General features: G+C 38.8%; 1 protein-coding gene across 1 annotated transcript in view; it reads left to right on the top strand.

Annotated features, from left to right (window-relative positions):
* Positions 1–18,456, top strand: part of tyw1 (tRNA-yW synthesizing protein 1 homolog (S. cerevisiae)) — a 79,909-nt gene that overhangs the window by 2,823 nt on the left and 58,630 nt on the right. Inside the window, exons 4-7 of the mRNA XM_042487317.1 lie at positions 726–827; positions 2,225–2,419; positions 4,355–4,654; positions 5,472–5,594. Coding sequence (XP_042343251.1) covers positions 726–827; positions 2,225–2,419; positions 4,355–4,654; positions 5,472–5,594 — 720 coding nt within the window. The remainder of the gene's footprint in view (positions 1–725; positions 828–2,224; positions 2,420–4,354; positions 4,655–5,471; positions 5,595–18,456) is intronic.

The following is an 18,456-nucleotide window of genomic DNA, read 5'->3' as shown; positions in this document are numbered from 1 at the left end:
TAGGTTGTTTATTTTTTTTATTTGGTTTTGTTGGTGGACGATGACGATCATGGTGACCTTGCACAGTCTCACTCTAGTAAATGCGATATCCAAAGAACACCATAAGGGAATTTCTTCATATTTGGCACAAACATTCACCTCAAGTGTAGAATGAACTGATTATAGTTTTGGTGGTCAAAGGTCAAAGGACACGGTGACCTCATAAAACATGTTTTTGCCGAATTCTCAAGAATTCAGATGCTAACTATAACAAAATTTCACAGAAATGTCTAATAGGATGTAAGGATGTGGTGATGACATTTAATGTCCAAGAGGTCCAAGGGCACCGTGAGATGATAATGTTCTGTTAAAACACTTTTCTGTCCATTACTCAACATCTTATCTCAGGGACAGAAGAGGAGACATTTGCTCACATATTAAATTGGCGATACTAATCTGTAGTATCAGTCTGTCTGTAACTTTGCTGATTGAGTAGATCTTCTGTGTGTAAAGCATCCATGTTTTCACAGACGTGGATGTAAACTGTAAGTACCACTTGACTGGTGTGCAGAGGTACACGACTTTCTTTGTATATTGCTCTCTTTGTTCCTGCACTTTTCCAACTTTATTTTGCAACCGCTAACAGCAGTTTCCCTCTAGATAAATTAAGTTCTGTTTTATTGTGTCTTAACAAATTTAACAAATCAAATTCTGTGATGTCTGAATGTTTTGCTGGATTTGTTCAGGGCTTTGCAAATACGCTGTCAGAGGAAGTGAAGAGTTTGGGTATCCCAGCAGAGGTGATTGACATGAAAGACTATGATCCAGACGATCAACTTGCTGATGAGGTTTGTTTGTTTGTTTATTAAGATCCCCATTATTCTGTATTCTTCGCCTGTAGATAGGTAGGTATTCCTCCTGGGGTCTCCATAATTTTCATTACCAATATTTCATTTACTAGATTACATACATACACATCCAGAACATTCATGCTCACAGTTCGACTAAACGCATTGCAGCACCAATGTAACACACATCAATTAACACAAACTCAACGGCCATCTCATACATACAGTAACTCCACATAATGATTTGTCTCTTCAATTGTTGAGAAAATAAAATCAAAATGTATTGATCAAATCACAAGAAAAGCTAGATAGATAGCTCAAAATAAATTTAATTTTTTATTAACTTTTTCTAAAAACATTGTATTTCTAGAAGGTAAAGTGAGTCCAAAGAGAAGAACCCTTTTTTAAAAATAAATTTGGTCAAACATAGAAATTAGTAACCCTTAATTTTGACTAATGAAATGTAAGACCTGGCAAGTAGACCAGAATTAATCAATGTAAAATAAATCATAGCCATGTTTTTTTTCTTATTGAAAGCTTGACAACAAACTATAGTGTAAGCCTGGTGTGTTGAAATGTTCCTCCTCATTTTCCCTTCACTTTTTGCACGGATTTGATTCCTCACACTTCCATCACAGGGGACAAATGTGTTACACAAATCGTGCTCAGCTGAAGAGGGATATTTCAATATCAGAGATCGGTACGCAGGTTCACAGCAGGAGAAAGATTGCATTTATTCATTAGGACAGTGATAGGACGTCTTTACAAGAGAAATGACTGGAGACACAAGTCGCTCCACAGGTGCAACTTCACCATAAGTCAAGAAATCGCTGTTATTGCGACAGGTCCTGTTTGACACGAGACAAGTGACGTTTGCTGTTTGTTTACACATTACCTGTACGTACTTAAGATTTATTTTAGATTGATTTTCTGCTGTCCTCCACATCAAATTTTTGTCTTGGAGAGATGATTCAGGGGACTCAGTTTTGTGTAATTTTTCTCATGTAGCTTCTACATGTAATTAACTTTTCTAATATTTTATTTTATTTTTTTAATAAAATTGAAAGGAAGGGGTAGGATTTGATGAGCATTCACGTCCTTTTACTCATTTTCGGACACGAAATACTTACGTTTGTTTACTGAATATGTCACTGAATATGTCAGATGGGCATTCTGGTGTTGTTTTTCTTGCTCTTTTTTTTATTTTGTTCTCCTTTTTCATTCGGCATGTTGGGAATAAGGACCTAACTAACCTAACTAATTCAAGTTCAAAATGTGTATATTGGAAAGTTTCCTGCTTGACTGCTTTGCAAGATTTGTATCCAAGACAATGTGTTAAATCAAGAAACGACAGTTTCAAACATTTATTGAAATGCTCTTCCTCGTCTCTGCTTCAGTGCACCAACAAGTCCGTCTGTGTGTTTCTCGTGGCCACCTACACTGACGGACAGCCCACAGAGAACGCTGAGTGGTTCTGCAAGTGGCTGGAGGAGGCGTCCACTGACTTCAGATACGGGAAGACATACCTCAGAGGCCTCAGATATGCAGTGTTCGGTCTTGGCAACTCCGTTTATGTCGGCCACTATAACACGGTAAGAAGTGGTTTCTACACCAAGTAATATAGTTTACAATCAGTTTTTTTTAGCATATACAGAGCTATAAGTTTTACCAGCTGTAGCATATTCCAGTCCAAACCTAACCAAAATATCAACTTAGGCCAAATCCCATTTCTTATTTTTACCACTGTGTCATTTTGAGTTCCACCTTGCACTTAGCATTACGAAGGGGTAGTGGTTGAAATCTGCTTTTTTTGTCTTTTTTTTTTTTTTTTTTTAGTAAAGATTATTTTTTGGGCTTTTATTGCCTTTAATGGACAGGACAGTTTAAGTGTGAAAGAGGGACAGAGAGAGAGGGGGCGACATACAGGGACGAGGCCGGAATCGAACCTGCGGCTGCTGCAGCGAGGACACAACCTCTGTATATGGGGCGCTGCTCTATCCACTGAGCCACCAGGCACCCCTGAAATCTTCTTTTATGAAATGGGACAACTATTAAAGACCCCGATACGTCAAAAATATGTCAAAATGTGGGACTGTCATGCACAAATCTACAACCACAATGTAACGTTTAGCTGGCTAGCTACCGAGACATCAGCATTATAGTGATTTCTTTTGTTATGCTTGTTATAAAGAAAGGGACCATAATAATTTCAAGGATAATACTTTGTTTTTCACTGTGGTAATTAAATCATTATTAATAAGGAAAATACATTTGTGGGTTTCTTTTGTTGCATGTGCAACCATTCTGTTGACTTCTCAACGCAATAGAGGCGTTGGGTGTGATGCAATCGACGTGTTAGACGCAATGCGATGGATGCCAATACGTGTATTTCACATCTTCACGAAAGTTTTAACTTTTCAACGTGAGCGAGAATTTTGCATGAGGCTTTTTTGCATAGCCTGTCAGATGAGATTCACCATTTCTGAGATCCAGAATTGAATCATAAACAATGTTGCTGTCTTCGCTCAGCATCAGTGCTGTACAGAGAAAGAACAAATAAGGAACTGACGGGCTTGGAGATCAGTGAGCAAAGCTATAAAGTTACATGGTAAACTCTGAAAATACACCTGTGTCTTGTGTAAGCTGTTTTTTTTTTGAGGTGCCGTTTAGCTGCTGTTAACCAAATTAGCCTTCAGCTGCCTCCCCTGGCTAACGCAAGCACAACCACAGCCGCTGAGGGTGAATTTTCACTAGTTGTAAAATGCTCCAAAAATGCTCCAGCTGCCGTATACATGCAAGTAATACTATACAAATTTTTTTTATCGTGTTTGGCGTGAACAGGTGTAAGACTTCACTCTACCACTCTATCCCAACAAGAATTTGAGATGTTCACACCTAAAATTAACCATGTTAAAACATTATTAAACAGGTAAAGTCTAAGTGGTAGGGGCAACAGGTGTATTGTGATGGCCTTTAGTCCTAGCATCCAGTAACTATTGAGGCCCATACAAACAACCCGACATCTAAGAACTAGTGGCTCAAAAGCCATGTGTTGTATTGACTGTTGTCAACGTGTGAGAGAAAATAACTCTCCATACCAGCCGACAGCGGCCGTCTGTAATCATCATTCAAAAGGGGAAACAGGAAGACTGTCTTGACGGTAGTTAGCCAGTTAACACATGAACAACACAATCCAGTGTTTAAAAGAACAAAATTTACTATGTGCCAACGAGCAACAATGCAAAACTATCAGGAAATGTTTTATCGTGTTTGGTGTGAACAAGGTGTAAGACTTCACCCTACCACTCTATCCCAACAAGAATTGAGATGTTCACACCTAAAATTAACCATGTTAAACATATTTAACAGGTAAAGTCTAAGTGGTAGGGGCAACAGGTGTATTGTGATGGCCTTTAGTCAGCATCCAGTAACTATTGAGCCTTTACATTGCCTTTACAGAAGCCAAGAACAGCCATCCTTTATTTGTGTAAACCCCATTTGAACAACTTGTCTTTGTGCCTCACCAGGTTGGTAAAAATGTGGACAAGTGGCTCTGGATGCTGAGCGGCATGCGGATCATGACCAGAGGAGAGGGCGACTGTAATGTGGTGAAGAGCCGTAATGGCAGCATCCAGGCAGACTTCCTGGCCTGGAAGGTGAAGTTCCTGATCCGTCTGCAGGCTCTGGCCAAGGGGGAGAAGAAGAGCTGCAGCGGGAACTGTAAGACCAGAGGCTCCTGTAAGAACAAGAGGAAGGACAGACCACAGGAGGGGGGGGAGGAGGAGGAGGAGGAGAAGAAGGCAGCTCCGCAGAGCCACAGCTCGGAGGTAATGAAAGAAAAGTTTATTTCACTACTGCACTTTTCTTCAAAATAGGGGACTTTTGATTACAGATATCTTTAATTATACCATATCTAATCTATTTATCTGTCTATTAAACCTTTGAAACATGAGAAAATTTTCTGTATTTCTCTTCAAAACATGGGAACAATGCAGTGAGCAACTTCAAAAGAAATGTTCTAAATTTTTGAAAAACATAACAAATAAATAAATAAATGAATAACGTATCCAGTATGTACATGCACACACCAGCAAATGTCGTATGCATCACACACAGATGACCAGCTGTCATGGCAGCAGACACCTCAGAGGCAACTCAAGCTGAGACTTTGTCCCCTCCGTCTGCACTCAATGATGGCACTCAGCAGAGGTGACATTCAACTGGAACCAAGAGTAGCTGAGAACTGTGCAGCGGGGACCGTCACCGTGATTTATCTTCCCACTAAACCGCTCGTGCGTTTTACCCTGCTGCAGCAGAAGCTTCGGATCTCGGCTGAATTGTGATAAATCCTCCTGAACTCCATAAACATGCACATGGTCTTCTTAGTTAGTCAGGCAGCCCAAGAGGCGATAACGATGTGCGATAAATGCGTTCCATATGGGGTCCCTCGCTTCATTATGAACACGTTTTTAATTGGTTATGTGTTGGAACATGTGTGAGTCTCTCTGCGCTGGAGGATCATTTACAGTTCCTACTCCATCATCTGTCTCACCATGTCCATGACCTTTTTTTTTTGGCTAATAACAGTCTTAGTTTTATTAAGCATATTTTTTTTGGTTTCTGTTTTCTAATTTGTTGTTTCAGGAGGATCTGATGGAGTCCAGCAGTGATGAGGAGGAGTCCGGCCTCCAAGATGAGAAAAAATCCGGTTCAGTGGTCGACGTGGAGGATCTGGGCAACATCATGAACAGTGTCAAGAAAGCAAAGGTCAGTTACGGTCCATCTCACCAGTAACAGCACTTTTAGTAATACATCTTTTTTAGTACACTACGCAAGTCTACAGCTAATAAGTGTTAGAAGTAACATATTACAAAAGTAACGATTTGCAGTAATAAATTACTTTTTAATTAATTTTTTTTTTTTAGCGTTTATGAAGTAATATAGAGTGTTACCGACAGGATTTTGGGTAATATTACATTACAGTCAGCGGGTTTCCATATCAGATTCACAAAAATCTTAAGCAATTTTTTTGAAATGTTGATAAACCGCAATTGTGAGATGACTACATTTCCACTTAGTGATGTTCTGTGACTTCTCTGGTGATCACATTCCAAGAAACATAGTGATAGATGTTCAAAACATAAGCAGCTTTATTTCTATTGCAACCACCGCACTCACCATCATTATTTCCAATCTAAGGCGACATAGGCGCGTTATGCGAGCAATTAATGAAAAGGCGATCCCATTATACATGGGAAAAGCCACATATAAAGGATGTCTGGGAGGTGATAGTCCATGATTTCACAGAGGAATTGAGGATTCAAAACTTCTGGATGATCTGCTCAACTTTTAAAACAGTTATGTGATGCAATAACACCTCTTGCGCCTGCTGCATCCTGCCCGAGGGAGCCAGTTACTACTGATAACCAAGTAGTCACAGCATCATGTGACCTAGAAAAGCCAGCATTGCAAGTATTGCGATCTATTTTTTTGGAATTGCCTGAAATACCTTTTCATGGGAGTGTAAAACTTTTTGAAATTTTTAAATTGATGTGTTTTTTCACGTCAATTTAAATTTAAATTTGCAATTAAATTTTTAATGGAAACCTGGCGACTGTCAGATAACATGTTACCACCCGAAATAAAGTGTTTTCTTTATTCTGTTCTGTTTATGGTCTTATTAACTACTAATAATCAGTTTTGGTATCAACCCTGATAAAAACAATATCGGTCGTACTCTGCTTTTGAGGTTATTTTGTGGAAAGTAATGTAATAAGTAATTTGGAGAATTACATTGTATGTAATTGGAGAATAATATTGTATAGTAACTTATGACTTTCAAATGAAGGCAACCCGTAACATAATGTATTACATTTTAGAGTAATCGGCTGAACACTGCAGCTGCCAATCAAAAGAATAATTTCTGTTACTTTATTCCACCTTTCCCTAGCTTCAGAGAACTACTACAGAATGAAATAAAATATTGAAAATGAGCATTCAGAAATATTAAAGTTGACATTTATTTAAAACAAGTGAAAAAAGGAAAGGAAAGAATGAGCATCTAAACATACACAAGCATACAGACATCCCCGAAAAGGAGTGGGAAGAAGTGCAAATCCCACCTATTTTCCATTAGTTATTAAAAAATAATTGACTTGCTTTCATTTTTTTAATAAATAAAGTTCTTAAATTCAATTTATTAAATTTAATAAATTATGAACTTGACTACATATAAACTATGAACTACACAGACCATAAATATCTATATGTAAACATATCTACATTATTTTTTTAAAGAAAAAGTGGAAAGGGAGAAAAAGGAAATAATACAAAACAGGACAAAATAAATAATTGTACAATAATCCCTGAAAACACCTGGGAATTATCAACCCCCCTCTTCACCCTTGTACCTGTATATTTAAAGCATTTCATAATTTTACACCACAGATTGAAATACAAAAACTTTTCATAGTTGCGTGTACCCTGTGAATTTTGAAATGAAAATCCTCCCCTTAAGTTATAACCCTCCTTAAGGGGGTATATACGCTATAACTGTAAATTCGAGTGAGATCAGACCTCAGCTGCCTGCTTCACCGTGTTACAGTCAGACTGCGGCTGAATCATTTTAAGCTGGAGTTCCAGTCTCATCCAGCAGGTTTATTTCCAGTGTTTTGGCATTGAGGTCTCTGAGAGGGCACCGTCGTGGCGTTAAGCTTCAACCACCTTTGTGCAGACAAAGCGCGTTGAGTACAAAAAGTGAGGGAGAAGTGGCAGATGGGTTGATAGACACCAGACCCCAGCAGGCGAGAAGTGGAGACTTGCGTAAGAGTGAGGACGCCCACTTCACACACTTGTGAGGAACAAGTGACTCAAAAAGACAGCAGAAAAAATGAGAGAGGAGAGGCATTATCAGCCGCCTTTATAGGCTATTGTGAGAGGGCTGTGCTGAAGACGTGAGCTGTGAAGGTGAGGTCAATAGACAGAACATAGAGGCACTCGGTGGGCCTGTGCGTTTGAGCTGTAGATCACTGTAGAGAAGTCACCCATGGGTGTACAAAGGCCTCCAGAGAGAAAGCCTTTGATTACAGCTGCTGCTGCCTGGTTTATACTACAGGCCAACAAATGTATCCTGATTACAGAGTAAAAGTAAAATAAATGTAAAAATGTTGATAAAACACAGTTGCGAGATGACTGCGTCTCCACTGATGGATGGTATGCAACTTCTCTTTTCGCGACAACATTCCAAGAAGCATGACTATGGATGCTCAAAACATTAGCAGCTTTATTTCTATAGCAGCCACCGCATTGGATTCAAAACTTCCTGATGATCTGCCCGACTTATGTGATGCAGTAACACCCCTTGTAGCGCCTGCTTATAATGCCCGATGGAGCCAGTTCCTAACGACAAGCGCTTAGCCATAGCATCATGTGACATATAAAAGCCGAAAAAGTGTTTCCAATTGCAATTTTGCAAAAGATGTCTTTTTCGAATCACCTGAAATAACTCCTCATGTGAGTGTAAAAACTTTTTTGCAACTAATGTTTGTTTTTTTTTCAAAAAGGATGTGTTTCTATTAAGGGGATTTTTTTTTTTGCAGTTTCAATATGTGCAATTTGAGGGTTAATGGAAACCTGCCTAATGGAGGCTGCAATGTTTTACCAAAACTCTCAGCCACTAGCAAGAAATGCCAAACTTCAGCGCACCGTCAAGCTGCTGCAGTTTGTGGCGTAGCTTTAATATTTAGGGCTGTTTTTGCAAAATGTTTTTTAAAAATGTGCTGGCCTCAGGGAGAAACGCTTCAGTGGCCCCTAGCAATGGCTACAACTGAAAAAAAGACGCTCACAAAATGTGATGTTTTTGGTGCAGCAACAAACAGAATAGAATATTAATACTTTATTAATTCTATGAGGGAAATAGTTTTGTTACAGCAGCAAAAAAGAGAGCAGCATCTGAATAACATATTCATTAAAATGGCAAATAAAACAATAATAAAGATATGTACAGTATGTACAGAGAACAAACAAACAAACAAAAAAGCCAAATGGATTAAAAAGAGCATTAAAAAAGAAAATAAGTGTGGAAAAAGTGAAGATGGATGTGAAAACATGGTAGTGTGCAGAACTGGCAGCAGATGAGTCCAGTGCAGATGGTGAGTTCCCCTGCCACACAGAGGACAGCTGTTAAAGAGTATTATTGCAGAAACTTCCTATCACAGCTTTTGACCTCAAATCAAACTCTTGTTAACCATTTTTTTTCCTCTAAAGACAAAACTGAGTTAAGGTATTTTGCGGTAAAGGTGAGAAATTCATTTTGCGTGTCTTAGTGACTCAGTGGTGGAAACAATGCTACATCTCACCGGAGACTTTGTTCTCATGTTGTGCAAACAGTGGTGGACCACAGCTGGAGTTTTCGTGTCTCACGCAGACTTAACAGATCCTCTCAGGCTTGTCCTTTCTCGTTTCACATTAATATTACAGTATTTTGTGTGTAAACTCTATGAGGGTGGGATAGGCGTTTTTGTAGGACATGAATGTGTTTTTTATACGTCATGACTGGGAAAGTTAAAGAGGCATCAGTTGGTGACTTGGAGGAGCTCAGTACTTTTTTAGTTATGTGTGCTGCAGTGAAAGGAGCCAGAACTGTTTTTAAATTTTCATGATGCATTTTCATTCAGCTTTTATAAAGTATGTTCCTGTTGTCATTCTTTTTCCCTGGAGACACTCCCATTTATTGTTGTAATTAGAGCTGGGCAGTATATTGATATCATATTAATAACATGATGAGACCAAATATAATCTTGGATTCTAGCTATTGTGATATGATGATGTGTTGTCTTTTCTGGCTTTTAAAGGCTGCATTACAGTGACGTGAAGTGATTTTATGAACTAAAACTAACCTTTGAACTTTAGTGTCAAGTTATAAAGGTAAAGTGAAATTTGCTCTCAGTGTTACAGCTGGAGATGAACCACATGTGACTGTGGGTGGGAGCTCACTCTGGCTGTGTTTGACCACTAGGTGATGGCAGAGACTCATTTACAGACGGCTCATATCTTTGAGTGAACCACTTTAACACCATACTGTCATTTATTTTACCAAAGCTATTTGCATGAATTCTCCCTCTGCACATGAGCAGCTTTTATCTCAGGGTTTGTACATTCATGAAAAATGTTGAATAGTCATGGAAACTGCGAAGAGACATTTCCAGGACTAGAAAAAAATTGTGAAACTAGGCCCTTTGGAAAACTGCAAATTGCAAATTCAGTGTTTTAAAAAAAAAGCTGCCAATTTTTTTTTTTCTTGAAAATTGCTGAAGAGAATCTCTGTGCACCTGAATGTGTGACAGGTGCGCAGAGCACGGCATGAGCATGAGCTTTGTCTGTTGACCTGTATTTTTTCCAAAATCCCAACTATTTCCCAATGCAACTTTAGTCCTGAAATCAAAAAGTTCTCATCGTCTTCTTCTTGGCTGCATGCCATCATCTACCTGGTCCTGTGTGACAGTGATACAGAATTTCAAAATAAAGGCGTGTTCTAATGCGATCGATCAATGCCTTTAATTTGCATCAATGATGTTGGATAGTTGATCATAGTTTTGATGATGATGATGATGATTGGGTGACAGTAGCTATACATATTGTAATTGTAGTATTGATGCTGATGTTGATATGGTAGTAACAGTAACGGTACATTTTGTACTTGTGAGCTCTACTGCAGCAGCGGTCTTTATGGTGCCGGTCCTGATGCTGCTTCTTGTAACTGTCATGACCTGTTGATGGTGCTTTGTATTACATTGGAAATGGTTGATGTTATTAGGAGATGTTGTCTTTTTTAACATCCACTGAATTATTAGAGGCCCTATGGAGTTATGGAGGACACCTATTTATCTGCTCCTGTGGAGCTTGAATGTGTTTATAGGTACAAGTCACTCTGTGTGCAGATTAATGTCAACTGTCTTATGTTTTTGTGTCGTATTGTTTGTGCTTTATGTGTTTATGTATTATGTTTTTACACTTGCTGCAACACAAAATGCCCTCTGGGACAAATAATAATAAAAACTGAATTAAACTGAAATATAATGAATTGGGTGGCAAGGTGGTGTGGTGGTTAGCACTCTCACCTCACAGCAAGAGGATCCCACGTTCATGAGTTTGCATGTTCTTCCCGTGTCCGTGTGGGTTTTCTTTGGGTTCTCTGGCTTCCTCCCACATTCCAAAGACATGCAGGTGACTCTAAATTGTCTGTAGATGTGAGTGTGAATGGTTGTCTGTCTCTATGTGTCAGTCCTGCAATAGTCCAGGCGACGTGTTCAGGGTGTACCCTGCCTCTTGCCCAGTGACAGCTGAGATAGACTCCAGCCCTACTGCAGTCCTTAAGAGTCAAGCGGTTGTGGACAATGAATGAATGAATGAATGAAGGACAACTTGATATCAAGATTGATGGATCGTTACAGCCCTAACTATAATAGATTATCCACTGGAATGCAGCACGAAATATGCAGCACAATTGATTCACTTGTATTATTTACCTCAGCTGAGGAGGTTATGTTTTTGGTTCAGAGTGTTTTTTAGACAGCAGGACAATAAAAAAAAAAACTATGTCCCAATTTTCATGAAAGTTGGTGAAAGGGTGCATTATTGGCCGAGGAAAAACGTATAAAATTTTGTAAATGTTATGAATATCGGTACGGATGCATTAATTATATTTCACTTTCATTAACATTCGGAGATTGAGCATTTGGCCTTGGTGGAGATATCTGCTCTCTGAGTGCCCTTCTGTTTTTTATAATTTATCGAGGCTCTGGTTCTTCAGACCCGAGGTCAGTTTTGATCCTCTTTTTATGAATCTCCACTAAACAGATTGTAAAACATATTCTCTTCGAAATTCTGCCCAGGAGCGTCCAAGGGAGCATGTAGCATTAATTGTTTAAATGTCGGTAAACTGTTACACAGAGGAGAGGGTTTGACATCCACCGCTGAGAGCACAAATATCTTAAACTTAAAAAAAGAAAACACTGCACTGATCAGTCAGTCTGTTTTTGTCCCGGGTCGTTCAGAGATTAGGGCTGTTTTCAGTCACTCATGAGCTTCGTTGGTTGTGGCATTTTAGACTCATTACACTGAAATAAACATCTGTGTCTACTTGAGTTTAATCTCACTGTTACTGAAAAGTGTCAGTAGCTGTTCACCAGTCATCTCTCACTTGGAAAAATAAGTTATCCAACACGACATGTTTCTTTCTTTTTCTTTTTCACCAACATGTCCATTTGTTGATGCCGATCTATAAAAAAGGCTGCAGAGCTAAATGTGGCACAGAGGGATTTGTCTCTTGATGTCATGAGGATGACTGGATCATGGCTAAGCTTGATGATGATACATGTTTGCCTCAACAGTTTTTCTTCAAGTGTATCCAGTAACAGATCTCCATGCATGCTGGCCCAATCGTAGTCTGCATCAGTCTTTGGCTGTAGTTCTATTTGCAGTCTGCCCAGTGCCGTTAAGCTTCGCTTCCATAGTTTCTCTAATTGATTTTGCACAGATGTTCATTGTATTGGCATCCAAACTTTGTCCTATGAGGTTTTGGTTTCTGGCAGAGTGGTCCATTCCATGCTGTGGGGCTGCTGCCAGATGGAACGGGTCATTAACCCAAGCGGCCACACAGCTTCCTGGGTTTGATGGTTTCAGCTCAGTGTCCAGAGGGAAAATGCAGAGATTAAGATGCTCCTTTCACTAAACCATTTTGAAACCTGAGCAAATTGCCTTGATTTCTTTCAAAAACAGGAAGAAAACAATGAGCAACCAAAGAAGAAATGACCCACATATTGGCAATACAGTCTAAAATAGGAGAGCAGGCCAATATAGTGACTTTTTATTTTGGCAATAAACCCTCCCTGCTATATTGGAGTTGTGTCCTATTTTTCAACTGTATCCACTTTAAGGATTCAGTGATTTTGCGAGTGAACATGGTGTTTTTGATTTTTGCCAAATATTGGTAGTTTCTTATTGCCTTTTTTCCATATTTGGGAAAGAAATCGCACCAATTTGTTTGGAGTTTAAAGGTTCAGATACTTGTGAAAGGAATCTGAAAGAAGCACAAGAAAAGTGATGTTGCTCCAGGTTTCAAAGGGTTAAACGGCAGTTGTTTTACCTCAAACGCAAGGTTGATATAGTTTATGATTTCTTGTCTGTTTAAAGGTGAGGTGTATAAGATTTAGGGGCATTTGGTGACATCTAGCAGTGAATTGCAGATTGCAACCAGCTGAAATGTCTCCTGGTTAGAATTCCTTCATTGTTCAGGAGGTTTTCACCAGGAGCCGAATTATCCACAGAGGACCAGGTAATTAAAACCAGTAAAAACACAGAATAAAGCAGTTCACGTTAAAAATCGGTCACCAGTACACTTGGCACACATCAGGGGCTGACGCTAATCTGCTGGGAACGATAACTCAGCTTGTTTTTTTTGTTTGGTTGTTGTAAAATTACAATCAGAAATATTTTATCAATGCCCAGGGAAATTGTGATTCATATAGTTGCGCTACTGCTAAGCAACAGTTTTAAGAATAAAAGTTTTAAAATAAATATTAAGTAAAAGTATAAAATGAAAAATAAAAATAGTAGTAAAAATATAAAATAATATGTGCATCTTGCTTCAATTTCACACCAGTATGTAAAAATAAAAAAAAAATTAAAATATGTATTATATGTGTGGAGTATGTTGACTTCATAAGAATTTAGAATAGAAAAATACAAATATATGCCTTCTACTACGTTCCAATGTACAAACCAGTATGTAAAGGTTTACAAATATCAAACCATATGTGCGTTATTTCACAGTCTACAACAAAATATATACACAATAGGACAGGAATAAGAAATAAATAAAATATATGCAGTACATGGCCTTTTCAGAGAAAATATTCTTTGTATTTCAAATATTATATTTCAAATTATCTTTGAAATCTTGAAAAATCTTGGAAATGTATTGGTAAAATGTATATGAACCCTGATATTATATTTTCAAGGCAGCACTGGGGTAACCTGGTAAACATTTTATTTCAAATTTGGATCTCAGTTTTTGAGGTTTCATTTACTCATTTTATTCCCAAGTCTCTTTGTCTAGCAGATGCTCTTTCCCACATGTACCTTTCCATTTGTCCCGTGATCACCTGCTTGCTCTGTGTGTCATCGCTGCGCTGTCTGTCTGCATCAGCCCCATGTTGCGTCACGTTTCCAGAGCACAATGCGATGCTGTGAGATGTCCCAGTTCTGTTCGTCCAGACGGGTCCGGCCACGACTGCTTGTCTGTGAGCTCTCAGGCAAGGGTGGAAGCCGAGCAGTGGGAACCAGAGATGAATCGCCAGGGCTGCACGCAAACACCACAGGGACAGATTGTTGCACTGTTGGCTTCATGTTTGGTATGCTGTCAGGATCTTGCATGTCAGGGATGCAGTAAGTGAAGGTGGACATTTGTGCTGGCTGAGAGCAATAAATCCCAGTTCGGGGTTTAAATTGTAGGCTGCAGAATTTAGATATCTGGCGATGTGAGCCACATGATTGTATCTGCAGGTGGCGGATGCTATTTAAGATCGACTGCTTGTGTGAGTTACTGTCCGCCTGCACTGATAACTGGAATAAAACCTGCATTAAAGTGTCCTTTAAACCACCCAAAGTAAAGCAGCAACACACTTGAATTGCAGAGATGAAGGAAGTTTCCAAATGTCATTCAGCACAAATCCTTTTCCACTCGAGTATGAGATGTGGGTCGATTGTGACACAGCACAGTGGCACATGCTGCCTCCATGAGCAGTTCTCCAAAGTTGTAATTACCAGAGGGAAAATGGGAAATTTTGATAATACCCGAGTTGTGACCTTTTTGTGATGCTTCAAGGCAGCAGAAATGGTGGAAAGCATGGAAACAGTGTCAACAACTGACAGTAGAAAAATCGTATTATTTGTTATTTTGTTCGTTGTAGCTACTTTACTACTACGTAGTAGTAGTTGCACATTTTACTATATGCATCTAAAGAACGACCCACCTCAGAAACTCCAACCTTCCGACATGAACGCAGCATTACTATTCACAGCATCTCCTGTCAACAGAGGAGCATCTGTGGGACCGTTGCCTCTGTCTTCCTGTATGCGCGCACACATGGCCTCAGCTGCACAGAGCAGAAAGAGCTGCTCGATGGCTACACGGGCTTCGATTTCTTCCAGGTGGAAGGTGAAAGTAGACCATTGTTGGGTTTGTCAGCAGAAACAAATGGGCTCTGAACATCTGAGGTCGTGTTCAGATGCTCAATACAATCCTGGGCCCCACATTTACTCTTTCACTCCCTTAGGTGATGCACAGGGGTTTTTTATGCACACAGAAGACTTATTTGTCTGAAATTTTGGTCGCAAATTTGTTAAAATCTCTGTTAGCGAGCACTTCTCCTCTCCCTAGATAAATCATCTACCTGACAGATGTTGCATATCGAGATGCTGATTAATTGGCGTGAGTAAGGTGCACACGCTTTTCAGATTGAACGTGCCACAGCCCTCCGTCCCCACAGAGCCCTGCTCTGTCTCATTTTCATCCCTGCAGCTGTGATATGGAGTGTCGTTGCTTATGCTGGCTGTATATGTGCCCTTTCACAAACATGCCCAAAAAAAACCCAAGTATTGTTCAATTGTTACTTGTAAGCTGAACGATACTGGAACTGTAGGGTCGATGCTGATACCAATATTAGGGAAAAAGACTTTTATTGATCATCGGCGGATATTCTATACACCTATATCAATATATATTTGTTTATATCTGGTTACTTGTGACAAAAGATTTGAAATTGAAGAAGGATATTTTACAGATTAACAATAAAATGTATTCTCAAAAATGACATCAGTGGACTGAAACAGTAAACTTGATTGGTAATTTAATTATTATAAATAACTCAAGGCATCTTTTTCTGGAAAATGTTTTTTTTTTTTTTTTTTTTTTTTTTTTTTTAAAGTTCCATATTGGTATATATTGGACAACATATACACCAATACTTATATATATGTGCGTGTGTGTGAGGCCAGTATCAGCTGATAAAAGCAGCTGACCGATAGTACATGAAAAGTTGAACATAGAAAACGTGTTTGTGCTACACCAAACACAGCAAAGACTCAAACATGACTTATTTGTTACAGACATTTACTCACCAGTGTGGCAGATATTCTCCCGAGATTCTACCTGCATTTGGCACTTGGCAGGTGTTAATTTCAGACCTTGCCATTCCTCCTAAAATTGTGACTCATGTTGCAATATCTGTCAAAATAATAGCAATTATTTGTTTAATTTTATTTTTGCATATTAAGCAGCTCTAGTATAAACCACATACTGTATATAAAGATAAAGGACATGACAGCTCCCCAAAAGTGAAGCCAGAACACCTCAATCGCCCACAGGTGGCTGGCTGCAGTACCACCCTTTCCATGTTGGTGATTGGGACACAGGCCAAACTAAAGGTCAAAGTTCATGTTAAATAAGTTTTCCCCCAAAATGGTCTCTATTATTTAAGTGTTCATTTTCCTAAGTTTGGTTTTAATTAGTTATTTGATGCTGTAAATAGAGGATCTGACGCTATGATTGGCAGCTGTGTTTGCCAATCGGGGAACTCGGAAATCGGGAATATTTCAGAGATGGCTGCTGTGCTCCTGCTTTCCTGTAGTGTCAGAAAGTCGTAGTTTCCAAATTGGGAAGTCGATCCCTGACTTTGTTGGGTTCATGTACTTTGAGGTGGTAAAGTGAGAACAACATGGAAGCAACAAAAACATGGGTTGTATTTTAATGCTAAGAGCGTTTTAACAAGAGGTCGATAGCTGATTTGAGTTTATTTATATATATTTTTTCAGATGATATATTTTCATATGATTTCATATTTAATCTAGGTCACTCTGTGTTGACAGCAGTTAACATTAATACTGTATTACACTTCACATGTGATCAAAAATGGATATTTTTTATACTCTTCTCATTGTGAATTTTCTATACCGGGCTCTAGACTGATCTAAGGTTAGCGCCCCAAATCGAGCTGCACAGGAACCTGTGAACTGAACTCTCATTTCTTCAGGAAGGCTCACATATGTTCGTCATTATTTGTTGACAGAGTATCAGTCTCTTGTGTTTTTTGCTTTGAATGTGACATATAGATCCCTATAGACGAGGCGAAACAGTGGCAGCAGCATGGTAATTGGGTAGAGGCTGAGCTGTCACTTATCATTGTTAATCTCAAAGGCATCTCATCCATCACGCCTTCTGAAAACCTGCTCCCATGCACCAGGCAACTTTTCCTGCAGGACTTAATCAATCTTGTGTTGCATCTGTAAACAGCATATCTCTGAGATATTTCCATTTACATACAAATGCTGTACTCTGCAGTAATGTAATCTCAGCCTGGAGGAAGTTATTAATCCTTCAAACAAATAGGCTGCAGCAGCTTTAGCTTGAAAACAGCCGGTGAGAGTCCAGCAATTGTATTTTTATGCTGTGAACCTTTTGTTGCGTTCACTGGTTCCTCAAAGGGCCTTAAACCCTACCTACCTTTTCAGTCTGGCTTTAAATTGAACTTTACCTATGTATTTATTGACTTCAACATTTTATTCTGTTTTACTGTTTTAATAGATGGTATGTCATTGTATTATTTTGTAATTTTTTTATCTATTATTATTCTTTGTGGTGTTATCCTTTAATTTACCTTTTAGATACTATTAAAAGTAATATTATTATTATTATTATCATATTTATTTATTTTTATCTATGGATTTTATCCTGCCTCATATAAGATAGCATTTTCTTGGTTCCCTGTTTTAATGAGTAGTCTTATTTTAGTGCTTTAATTAATTACAGTCTTGCTTTTTTATAAAGTTCATTTTTTAAAAAATGAATAAAAAAATGATTAAAAACAACAACAAAAAACGTCCACTTGGATTTAAGAATGCACCGATTTGAAATTGGTGCTCAGAGGTCACTGTGACCTCATGAAACATGTTTCTGGCCCTAACTCCAGATTTCATATGCGAAAATTTTACATAAATGTCTCAGGGACAGGTAGCAGGATGGTTAGCACTGTTGCCTCACAGCAAGAAAATTTCCAGGGTTTGAGTGCCGGCTGACCCAGGTCCTCTCTGTGTCGAGTTTGCATGTTCTCCCCGTGTCTGTGTTGGTTTCCTGTGGGTGCTCTAGGTTTCGCAATCAACATCAGAAACATGTACAGTAGGCTGATACACCTGTCGGTGCTCCTGACCAAGGTACTGGCAGAAAATCTGCAAGTAGGTCCCTAAATGCTGCATGTGGCTGCTCACTGCTCTGTAAGGATGGGTTAAATGCAGAGGACAGTCTTGCCGTACAATGTACATGTGACAGTGAAGAATTCTTGTTTTTCTTAATAGGATATAATGGTGTAGTTCTGACATTTTTATATACAAAAGGTGAAAAGTCAACTTCATAATGTTCTGCAAAAATACTCTCCATTACTCAACATTATATCTCAGAGTAGAAGGGGAGACATTTAGTCAGTTACTGAATTGGTGACATTTATGTGTAAACCGTGCTGATTGTAGTCGTATAAAACATGAAATATTCAGCATTACTGTTCATGATTTTATAGTT

This window comes from Plectropomus leopardus, chromosome 5 (genome assembly GCF_008729295.1).
Source record: "Plectropomus leopardus isolate mb chromosome 5, YSFRI_Pleo_2.0, whole genome shotgun sequence".
In the NCBI taxonomy this organism is placed as follows: domain Eukaryota; kingdom Metazoa; phylum Chordata; class Actinopteri; order Perciformes; family Serranidae; genus Plectropomus; species Plectropomus leopardus.
This window is presented reverse-complemented; position numbering and strand designations above follow the sequence as displayed.